At 43.5% G+C, this 11841-nt stretch overlaps 1 protein-coding gene across 1 annotated transcript; it reads left to right on the forward strand.

The window, feature by feature from the left end:
- The first annotated feature begins 673 nt into the window (after window positions 1-673).
- On the forward strand, window positions 674-10427 carry LOC104505363 (C-1-tetrahydrofolate synthase, cytoplasmic-like). Its single transcript, XM_010148465.1, has 7 exons — window positions 674-709; window positions 1765-1865; window positions 2822-2999; window positions 4105-4212; window positions 5466-5618; window positions 9706-9814; window positions 9974-10427. Exons 1-6 carry the CDS (start codon window positions 701-703, stop codon window positions 9793-9795), a joined length of 639 nt encoding a protein of 212 aa, XP_010146767.1. The 5' UTR covers window positions 674-700; the 3' UTR covers window positions 9796-9814; window positions 9974-10427.
- The last annotated feature ends 1414 nt before the right edge of the window (window positions 10428-11841 follow it).

Here is an 11841-nt window from a genome sequence, read left to right on the forward strand (position 1 = left end):
GCTGAGGGAGCGGGGGGTGTTCAGCTGGAAGAAGAGGAGGCTCAGGGGAGACCTTATCACTCTCTACAACTGACTAAAAAGAAGGTGCAGGGAGATGGGGGTTGGTCTCTTCTCCCAAGTGATAGGAAAAGAGAAAACGGCCTCAAGTTGTGCCAGGGGAGTTTTAGATTGGATGTTTGGAAAAATTTCTTCACCGAAAGGGCTGTCAAGCATTGGAAGGGGCTGGCCCGGGGGGGGTTGGAAGTACCAATTTAAGAGACATGTAGATGTGGTGCTTAGGGGACATGGTTTAGTGGTGCACTTGGCAGTGCTGGGTTAACAGTTGGACCTGATGATCTTAAAGGTTGTTTCCAACCTAAAAGATTCTATGATTCTGTGATTCTATGTTACAGGTACATACTTGCTTCTTTTATTGTCCTAATGAAGTGCTTGTATGCTGGGACAGTTGTGATTTTACCACAGTCAATCACTTGTTGTATTGTGACTGCATCTTGCAGTCTTTTATTCTTCATTTTCTTTTTTCCTTAGAAAAGAAAGGATCAGCCTGGAGTAGAATGTTATCTCTTGATGCCATTTAATGAGTATCAAGCACAAATTGCTGTCATGGAAAAAATCTCATGAGGCTTCTTCTTTTTTTCCTTTTATTTGCCTTTTTTCTTTCTCCCAGGTCACTGCTGGGGTACCCTTACCAAAGGAGTACATGGAAGAGGTAACCTTCTTTATCTGTTGGGACAGTTGACCGATTAACAGTAGTCGTGACACGATACTGTCACGTGGTGCATGCCTGGATAGCCGGTGTGTCATTTCTTTAGCTGCCACGGAAATGCTTCCTCATACAAGCTGTAATGTTCAGGGTTTTGGTTTTTTTTTTAATGATGATACTTTGGCTCTGCTCTTTCAAGCATTTATTGTACTTGACCTCGCCAGTATTCAGAGTCTTTCCTTTTCTCCTGAGCTCATGCCCTTGTCTGTGTGCTCAATTTTTCATAGTAATATCTACTCTGTACCCTGACCCTCTCAGTATGGAGTAATTACTTGGCTGAAATATTGTCTCTGAAAATCATAGAATCATATCATACTCAGAGTGCCTCTCTAATTACTCTCTTCTTAGCAGCAGCAGTTTTTGTTTTTACTCCCCTCGCACTCCTTTGCAAGCAGAGAGGAAAGTGAACTGAAGTCTCAGCTTCTGTCTTTGTGCCTTGAACAGTTGTGTACAGTTGGATAATTGATCTGGCTCTCTTTACATTGCTGCAGCTTTTTCACTTGTGGAGCTTCTGTACAGATTATTGTTTTCATAGGAAGGGATGAAATGTCTGGATTTCCATGAATAGTCTCTGATGCTGCAAAATGTAAATGTGTAAACTGAAAGCTGTTGCCACAGACTTCAAACAAGTGTCATGAAATTCACTGCTAATGATACTTAGTACATAAAGAGGGATGTGTCAGAGAGGAGAATGAGGCTTTAATGTGGGGAGTTAATGAACACTGGCATTAACTTACTCAGAATAACAAAAAAAGGATAAAAAGGGATTTCTCTTACCTTGGCTTGGCAGCTGAAACCAGTGATTATTAGAAGAGTCATTCCTTTTCCTGTCTTCCATCCAAGAGCTTGCACTGCTCTGGACTGTTCAGAAAGCAGCCCTGGGGGGTTGCCTTTGTGGTTTCATTCCCCTTTTGACATTTTTACCATTAGCTGCAGACATAGTGGATTTAGGACATAAGTTTCACTGCCTCGATAAAACATGCTTCCTGTCACCTTTACAGAATCTTCAGCTGTTGGCAAAAGGCTGTAGTAACCTAAACAAGCAAATCCAAAATGCACGGATGTTTGGTGTCCCAGTAGTAGTGGCTGTCAATGCTTTCAAGTAAGTGAGCTGGGATGTGGAAGTGGTGCATGGGTATAAAGTTGTGGCACTGTATGTGGCTGTGCTATGTTTAACACAAACTCTTGCTTTCAGTACTGTCGAGGTATTGTTTGCAGCATTTTGCACTGGTGGAAGTTGCTGAATAAATAAGGGAGCTCTGCTTAGTCATTTCAAACGCATTCCTTGGTTTAAATTGGCTAAGGATTTATTGGCTGTCGTGTGACATCAGTTGTACCCTAACTGGCCAAATTGCTGTGGACAAAAGGAGTTTGTGACGATGTGGAATCTAAGCTCATAATAGGTGGCGAGGTACCTGTGCTGTCAGCCAGGCTGTGTTCAGTGGTCTGCTATATGGAATAATTATGCCCTGCAAAGAAGCATTTGGGGCTCTGCATATTGTACTGCACAGGAAACAGAATTTGTGTGTGGCCTCCATGAAAGCAGAAGGGCTTTGAACTGGTGTGTTAAACCTGATGCCAGCTGAAGCAGAGGAGCCAGCTAAGCATTCTTCAGATGAAGTAAATGCTTATTGGCTCATCTGGAGAAATTATGGGGTTTAGCTTGTTGGGTGCACATGATATGGCACACGATATAGCACACCTGAGCATCTCTGAATCAGCAATACTAATGCCTTTTTGAGTTTGCTGATGCAAACGGGAGTTGCACTGCTGATACAGGACAGAAACAGCAGAACGTCTGGAATGCTGCTCTTGTCAGTAGGCCGGGGTTTCCGCACGTAGTTCCAGAGCTACCTGTTGCTGTCTGGTCCTCTGTGGAGTAGCCTCCTTCCTCAAGGTGGAGAAGGTGGATAGCCCCTCAGCAGCTTCCTGATGGCTGGATTCTGCAACTTCCTTGGACAGCTTTTGGATCTTGTCAGGAGTGAAAATGGTTAGAACAAACAGTTAATTTGCTTTGTGAGCATTCTGCTACAAATGTGCAAGCTCTTCTCCTTACAGAACAGATACAAAGGCTGAGCTGGCCCTTGTAGTACAACTGGCAAAGGAAGCGGGAGCCTTCGATGCTGTGGAGTGCACTCACTGGGCAGAGGGGGGTAAAGGAGCGGTTGCACTGGCCCAAGCTGTTCAGAGAGCATCGCAGACACCCAGCAACTTCAGGTTCCTCTATAATGTGGAGGTGAGAACTCGCAGTATTACAGAGGCACTTCGGTTACAAGGTGGAGATCAGTGGGTTTCACTAACGTAAGTTGCTGAAGGCTGTCGGAGAGGCTGCTCTGAGAAACTGAGATGAAATTTGGGGTTAGAACGCAACATCTATTCCACCAGTCTCCAAGACCTAGTTAGTCAGTTTTGACTACCCAGTGAAATACTGTTTACTTGTGACACTGAAAGATGCTGCTGTGACTCTGCTAGAGATGACAAACAGGTTTCTCACGGGGCAGCCACATTCCAGCGTAAGGGGAGTTTATGACCTTGAGACAGGCATACATGTCAGCACGGACTGGAACAAGCCTGACCAAACTGGTTACCTTACACCAGAGCTGCTGAGTGTACTTGTTGCTGAGGATGGGAATCAATACAGCAGGCTATGGGACAGAACTTGTCTATTTTTTGCTTTGTTTTTTTTTTTTATTATGCAAGTAAGGCTTATGGAGTCACAGTACAGGTCTGGGTGGAAGACCTTCTCCGTGTGTATTTCTAATTGCTGCATACATTAAGCAGATTTGACAGATGACTTGGAAGTAATGAAGTCACTGTTAGTTCCCAGGTTATGGCCTGAATCCTCCTTTAATAGCAAGCCCCTATTCAAAAACCTAATGAGGTACAGAGCTGTGTCATTGTGTCTGTTTTAGTTCCTTAACAGATTCTTTCAATTTTTTCTTTTTTTTTTTCTTGTTTTATTTGTGCTTTCATTTAAGCATTAACTTGTATACCCTACTTTTTGATTTAGATTTGAGAGAGAATAGGGATGTTTCTCTTGCGGTGGGGGTAATTAACATCTAAGAAGAGATTATAAGAAATACTGTTGTCTATCTTTTTGTTTCTGACTGTAGTAAACTAGTTTTTCCTCTTACCAAGAGAAACAGCTGCAACAAGATAAATTAAATAATCCCCAAATTACTGTAGAGCTTTGTCCTACAGCAAATGGGAATAGCTCTTATATCTGCAGATGGACATTGCACAACTTGTATGAAGGATTGTGAAGCTGCTATGAAGCTACTGCTCTTTGTAGTTTGGCCTCACTGACTTGCCTGTCTGGTTTGGGTTTTTTTTTTTTCTAGCTCCCTGTTATAGATAAGATCAGACTTATTGCACAGCAGATCTACGGGGCAAGTGACGTTGAGCTACTTCCAGAAGCACAGGAGAAAGTCACCTTGTACACTAAGCAAGTGAGTTTTTTCCTCATCACTTGATACCAGTTGAACTGGTACTGAATTCATCATATTGAATGGTGATGGTCAAACTGTGTGTGAAGGGAATCGTCACCCGAATCATGTCCTTGTCCAGGAATTGTTAGATGCTGCTATGGCAGAGGAGGAAGAGGAGGTGGTGTGGGGAGGGAGGAACTGGCCCTGGCTTCTTCTACTGGAGAAAACAGAACTCATGAGGCCCAGTAGCACACCTGTGATAGTGTGTGGGGAGAGGAGGGCAGGATTCAGTGATCTTTCTCTATTGTGCTCTCCAGTCCTGCAGCAATTTAGGAATTAGGAACTACTGGAACTACACCGGTCACACTGGTGCTGAATAGTCGCTGGTTTGGGGTTTTTTGTTGTGTTTTGTTTTTTTTTAAATCTTGTTCCACTGAATTGTCTAATTAGTTTTTGAACCCATGTGGATTTTTGGCAGTCACATTTATACTGAGGAAAGTGTTCCACAGGTGATACAATACTTCTTGTGGAAAAAAGTCTACTTTCATAAGCTTTGAACTTGGCAACTGCTTGTTGAATTAGATGCTTTCTGGTTGTTGTGTTGCTTGTACTCTTCTCTAGCATGAAGTTCTTGTGAATTTATCTGCTTGTGCATTAATGAAGGTCTGTAAAGGCACTTGAAGGGCAATGTGAGAACCAGCCATTCTTTATTTGCAGTGTGCTCAAGTAATTTTGTTTTTGCAGTCCATTTACTCCTGGCATGTATAGTTTCTCACGTTCATGTGTCTTTGATAGACTTGTAAAAGAATATACAAATACCGTAGGCATGTAATTTCCACTTCCTCGTGATCTGCAATTACATTGATCAAACAATTCTAATTAACTGACCTCAGCTGAACAAGAACTTCAGTTCTGAGCTGTTTACATTAACATTTTGGGAAGAGAGTAGAAAGTTAGCTATCAAGGTTGTGTATCTGACACTTCCATACCATTAATTTTTTTCCTTAGTTGGATGTGCTGGGGGCCATGGTGGTTCTTTCTTTAATACTTAGCAGAGGGCAGGGAGAGAGCTTGAGAGAGAAGGAATGGGGATGCAGAATGGTCAGCAGATCTGACAGGCTGTGGCTGAAGCAATTGGCGAAGAGCAAAATGCCCTGACAAAATGTCTGATGTCTACAGAGAATGGCAGAATAAATCAGTTACACTTGTGCACTGGACAAGTTACTGGGTTTTCACTTATTTCTCTCTCTCTCTCTTCTCATTGCCTTTCCCAGGGATTTGGAAACCTGCCAATCTGCATGGCTAAAACTCACTTATCGTTGTCTCATGACCCTGAACAAAAAGGAGCACCTACAGGTTTTATTCTGCCAATCCGAGACATTCGGGCCAGTGTTGGTGCTGGATTCCTGTATCCACTCATAGGAACGGTATGTGATTGAGTGAAACCCTCAGCTTGGGGCAAGGAAAAAACCTCAGTGTGAATTCCAGGAAGCAGTTAGAACAGCTGTCTTAGGAGAGTCCATTTCCAGTTGGTGTTTTAAGAGTCCAGAGTATTAGATGCCCTTAATAGTGTGGGTTTTTTTCAGAGGGAAAGGATTCATCTGACATTTCAATAGTTAGCAAGCCCCCAGTGTACTCCTCAGGTCTCACGTCCCTGTCTTCCTGGATTTTGAGGAAAGGATGAGTTCTGTAGCTAACGAATTCTGGGAACTGCAGTCTAGTAGGGAGGATGGGAGAAATCCTTGGCCCACCTCATCGCTGTTGTGACTTCGCATTCCTGAGGAAAGCACTCTGCAGTAGTGCAGGTGAAGTCTGTCTACACCTGCAGATCAGGGCAGAACAAGAAAACTCCTCCAAAGCTTAAAAAGCAAATAACTTTTGATGAGACCCCTCCAAAGTGAAGCTGACCTGCACTATTCATCACTTATCAGCCCCGCGTCCCATTTGGTTCTCATGGTTTTGCTGACCATCTATTTGCTGTTCGGCCTGCACCAGTTCCAACAATTCATTTCACTGTGCCCTCGAGTTTTTAAGTTTCTGTTCTTGGACATGACTGGTATCATGTCAGCTGAGAGGAGAGGGAGTAGCTACGAGGGAAACAGGATCCTGGAATAGCTTCAGTATGAATTGCCTGGCAGAAAGAGGAGCTACCTGCCAAATGAACTAATGTTACGGTTTGCACCAAGAAAGAATGTTAAGATGAAAGGATCCACTGGAAGTCTTACCTTGGGAATCTCTTCTGGGCAAATATTAAGTACCTTGTTAGATTATTTTTGGGAATGGAGCAGTTGGAGCAAGCAGTTCTGTGTTTTTCTTATTTTGGGGGCCTGAATCTTTTTCTGAAGTCTTCATGGCAAGATGTTTGTTTTAATAAGCTTTCAAAAGTATTAGGGGTGCATGGGTCAGGTGATGGAATTTGCTGATTTAAGAGTTGGATCCCTTCTTCCTTCAAATGCTAGCTAAATATTGAATATCTTTTCCTTTTAATTCTTTAAAAAAAAGAAAGGCACGTAAGGGTTTCCAGACTACCCAACATAAATAAAATAACCACATCCTGATTAAAGTCTGGCTTATCCATGTTTTTAAAGAGTAATGTGTGCTTTGGTATGAAATTAAAGGATAGCATGCTTGTTCCTATTATTAATGGCACTTTTTTTTGCCAGCCAGGATTTAGTCCAAACAATTTTTATTGGGTTTTTTTAATAAGCACTGGAGAAAGAAAGGGTACGCAGCATTAGTGAGCTACGCAAGAGAAAGATGTTTTCAGACATTAAAACTAACATTTTAGCCCTCTTCCTGGATGTCTTCTGTTTCTATGAAGTTGGACTCTTTCCTTTCTGCTCCTTTCCAGATTCTTAATATTTTCTTGGACATCTAGTAAATCACGGTGTTAGTTCTGCCAGAATTAACAGCATGTCTTCTGCTGAGGGACATGCAGGTCACTCTTCTGTGGTGCCTACAAAACCAGGAAAGGGATGTCCTGTTGAGAAGCAATCCAGGGCATTTTGAATCAGATCACTATTTTAAAGCCATTCAGCCGGAGGTGTGTTAGCCGCAGGATACATTTTTGGCAGCAGCCATTGAACTGTAAGCTGAAGATGCTGCAAGTATGTAGCTCTGTGCAGAAGCTCTTCTGAGAAATTCGAGGTGAAATGAATTACCAGTGCATGCATATTGTTATCTGAAGTTAATCACAAAGCTATGTCACATTTTCTTTTTTCTCAACTTCTGAATTTTGGGGTTTTCTGCCTCAGAGTTGAAGCTGGTTTACTTTAATTAAATACTTTGAGATTCTAAAGGAAATACAGTTTCAAAGATTATGTAGATTTAACTTTGAGCATGGAATATAATGAAAGTGAAATAAATCATTGGACTGAGATGGGTTGGGTTTCTCTTCTGGTGCTGATGATGAGTTGGAAGCAAATTATTTATTCAGCTCTGGTTTTTTTTTTAGTTCCTAAGTGGCAGGGTTTCTTGAAATTCCACAAGTGCAATACATAATACATGCCTAGCTGGTATTGGGTTTGTTTCAAATCCTGCAAGGGGATTAAAGACATCCATGTGGTCTCATTTTTTCATGTAGGTAAATAGTGAGAATTGCCCTGTGTTCTTTTTCAGCACATGTGGTGCTGAGGGGGAGGAGGATAATGAAAGAAAAGTTCATTTTTTCAGCTCAGAAAACCAGTGCATTAAGCATTGTATACACTTGTACAGAAAATTAGTAGCCTGGATGGAAATTATACTGTACTGCATAGAAATTCAGGGTTTAAGCAGACTGCATTTAAGTAAGAGATAGCAGAGCAGCCACTGTGGGCAGCTCTGTGGATAGGAAAGGAGGAAAATTTGACCATTACTTTCAAAATAGAAAGTGCAAGAAATAGTAAAGTCAGACCCATCTTCAGTGATACAGCACCTCCTACACTATTGAATGTCACTGTCTCTGCTCCTGCTGTGGCCCTCTGAGGCTGTGGGTGGAGACCTGCAAAGCTCTGTGACTCTTCAGTGGTACGTAAATAAATAGGAAGCTGCTTGCTCTGCGTGACCGGAGACTGGCAGTGACTGTGGTGAGAACAGGAAAACCCCTCCAGGCACTTTGAATCTCTTACCACCGTGGCCCTCAAGAGCAAAATGTTTGTACAGCTGAACGCGAAGACAAGGAATGGGGCTCTTCTCTGTCTGCGGAAGCAGCAGCTCTGACACAAAGCTGGTGCAGGTCTAGAATTTGTTACCAAGAGTAGCCCTGAAGTGATTTTTTGTTGTTGTTTTGTTTTGGGGTTTTTTTTTACCTCCCCACAAGCCATGCGAGACCTGCAGTGGTACGGTACATATGGGACTGGTGTTAGCACTTGTAAACAGCCTAGAAGAATGGGTTGGGACTCCCAAAAGCTCCCCCAAACGGTTTGGAGAACCATAGAAAACGCCTAAGCAGTAGAGCTTTGCCTCCTTGCTGCTTAGCTTATTATCAGAAGGAAGATTGGGAGGTAATTTGATTGGTACATAAAATACTTGCTCAGGGAGAAAATGCCAGGTTACCAAAGAGATCTTTAATCTTATGGAGACAGGCATGACAATACTGTTTGCGAAAGCTGAGGCCGGATGATGCAGATAGAAAATGAGACCTTTCATTTTCTATTAAAGGGGTTATTGACCGCTGGCACAGGCTACCAAGCATGGTCACAAGTTGCCCACCTTTGCAGAGCGTCTGTGTTGAGCCTACGTGTGCTGCTGGGCTAAACGCCAAGTTAGAGAAGGGAAACCTGTCAGCTGCGGTAGAAAATCGGGCCACGTTCCACAGCTCTGAAAGTGGGTACTCGGCAGTGGGACAACTGGAGAGGGCTGGCCTGAGGCAGGCATGCTGCTGGCAGCTGTTCTGCTGGCTTCAGTTCTGCCGCTGCACAGCTCTTCTGACTTGAACGCCTCAGAAATGTTCCAGGCAGGAGAACTGACCTCTCCATCTCTATTTAAGCTTTATCCCAGTTAAAAAAAAAAAATTTTAAACCCACAGATTCTTTAAACTCTCTTCTCAACAATAATTATTCCTAATTATTTAACACTTCCAGTTCTGGACTGCTGAAGAGTTGTTCAACTGAGACTTCGCAGTCAGCCAAGTTGTATTAAAACATGTATCCTCATCTTAATAGGCAGGAAACTGCCACAAGTAATTGTCTCACCACAGCAAAGTCCTTGCGAAGGCTCCTCTAACAGTTAACGGGTCAGCTGGATATCTATGTACTTTGCCAAATCTTGGGCTCAGGCACTGCCAGTAGCAGAAGCCAAACTAAATTCTCAACATTAAAAAAAAAGAAAAAACCAAAACCCCCAGATCTTCCTACTGAGCTGGGAGTTCCTGATTCTCACAGTAAATGGTACGTGACCATCATCCCGCTCCTATGTTCGTGTGCAAGGAACATGCATGGGCTGTTGCCATCGGACTCTTCAGCAGTGATTTGGTATTGCATCTTCTGCATGAAACAGTGCTGCTTCCATTTTAACATTCTGTCTTTCGTTGCCCAGATGAGCACTATGCCAGGACTTCCTACAAGACCCTGTTTCTATGATATAGACTTGGACCCAGTGTCAGGACGAGTAAATGGGCTCTTCTGAAAGGAATTACTAACCGAAGGTGGGTGCTGCCTTGAAGGCTTTCAGTACTCCTTGAGATGATGGAGTTCAGCCAATCTCATATTATGCCATATGTTTCCCAATGACATTTGATTATCATTCAGCCTGAAAGTTGCCTGCAGTACTATATGATAGTAATTAAATTTATTTTTCTTTTTAGCTCCCAGAAGAACACCTGATGAGTCATGTAAATGGAACTGTGCCCTGATTTTTTTTTTTTTTTTTTTAAGTCAAAACAAGACATGACTGAGAACATAGTGCGAGAAGTGACTGGAAGGAGAAGTGCTAAAGAATCAATCACTCACTTTTGATCTGTAATAATTTTTAAGCTGCTGTATTCCAAGCTAGTTGACACTGAGCATATAAAGCATACTTCCTCTACAAACCTCCTGCTTCATAACTGTATCTGAAGCAGAATACAGAAGCTTGGGTTTAGTGACCTCTTTTGATTCAGTGATATGACTTAAATAATTAAAGATCCTAAAGCTGGAGCTGTTTGAAACAGTCTTGGGACTTAATTGTCTTAACCATAGAGTTTTTATAGTATACGTTATCTTTGAGAGTCTTGTACACTGGATATTCCTATTTGCCATACTGAATTCTATATTCCACTTGTAGAATCATAGAGTGGGTTGGAAGGGACTTTAAAGATCATCCCAGTTCCACCCCCCTGCCATGGGCAGGGACACCTTCCACTAGAGCAGGTTGCTCAAAGCCTCATCCAGCCTGGCCTTGAAGACATCCAGGGATGGGGCATCCACAGCTTCTCTGGGCAACCTGTGCCAGTGCCTCACCACCCTCTCTGGGAAGAACTTCTTCCTGATATCTAATCTAAACCTCCCCACTTTCAATTTAAACCCGTTACCCCTTGTCCTGTCACTACAGGCCCTTGTAAAAAGTCCCCCCCAGCTTCCTTGTAGCCCCTTCAGGTACTGGAAGGCTGCAATAAGGTCTCCCCGGAGCCTTCTCTTCTCCAGGCTGAACAAGCCCAACTCTCTCAGCCTGTCCCCATAGCAGAGGTGCTCCAGCCCTCTGAGCATCTTCATGGCCTCCTCTGGACTCGCTCCAAGTGGTCAATATCCTTCTGATGTTGAGGGCTCCACAGCTGGACGCAGCACTCCAGGTGGGGTCTCACCAGAGCAGAGTACAGGGGCAGAATCCCCTCCCTTGACTTGCTGGCCACACTTCTCTGGATACAGCCCATGGAAGAAACCGTTGTGCTCTGAACCTGCACCTGTGTCATTTACAGGTGGGAGCAAGGAGGAATCCCCTTTGCTTCACACCTCTCTCCACAAGTGCTTACCCTGGCTTCTGCTGTGAATTATTCCTGCAGGCACCTGAGCCACATCAGATTTCCCTTTAAAACCCAGCTGTGATTACCATATTCTACTGTTAACAAAATGAAACCTCTGGATATCCAGTCTGTGGGGGCTGGATCTCTGGCCCATATCTGCAGCTTCTACCAGATGTGTCTTTAGAACCATTTTATGCCCAACAATCGGTGCAGCCACACTGCTGACGAGCCTTGTTTCCTACGGTGCTGTGACCAGAGACCACCGGAGTGGTGATTAAGTCCCTTGTTGCGGCTGTGGCCGACAGGCCAACAACCGTTTTGTAACGTAAAAATACTGTTACTGCCGATTTTGTTAACTAATACAAATAAACCGGTAAATACTTTGAGTGCTTTTTGTGTTTTAACTTGTGAAGTGAGATTACTGAAGTAGAACTTGTTTCTGTGATTAACTGTGCGCCGCAGCAATCCGCGTATTGACGAGTTGGAGCGATTGTTGCAGTAACAAGGCGCCTGCAATGCACCACTGTGCGTGCGTTTCATCTTGTTTCCTTTCCTAGATGCGTGTCGTCCGTGAGAAATGAACTGAATGATTCCGTGACTTTGAGGCCGTGGCAGGTGACTGCAAAAGATCCGATACGAGACTTGCAAGACCCCTCTGCTTGCACCAGAACTGGATCTGCGACCACTCTGGGTCTGGTGAGAACTGGGAGGATGCGGGCGTAGGCGCACACCAG

This window comes from Eurypyga helias, unplaced genomic scaffold (assembly GCF_000690775.1).
Source record: "Eurypyga helias isolate BGI_N326 unplaced genomic scaffold, ASM69077v1 scaffold10333, whole genome shotgun sequence".
In the NCBI taxonomy this organism is placed as follows: Eukaryota; Metazoa; Chordata; class Aves; order Eurypygiformes; family Eurypygidae; genus Eurypyga; species Eurypyga helias.

What these genes read in the sequence shown, in the direction of transcription:
- LOC104505363 (XM_010148465.1), top strand. An exon ending in TCACCTTGTACACTAAGCAA is followed by an intron (nt 4,213 to 5,465) that starts GTGAGTTTTTTC and finishes TGCCTTTCCCAG; the next exon opens with GGATTTGGAAACCTGCCAAT. An exon ending in TGTATCCACTCATAGGAACG is followed by an intron (nt 5,619 to 9,705) that starts GTATGTGATTGA and finishes TTCGTTGCCCAG; the next exon opens with ATGAGCACTATGCCAGGACT.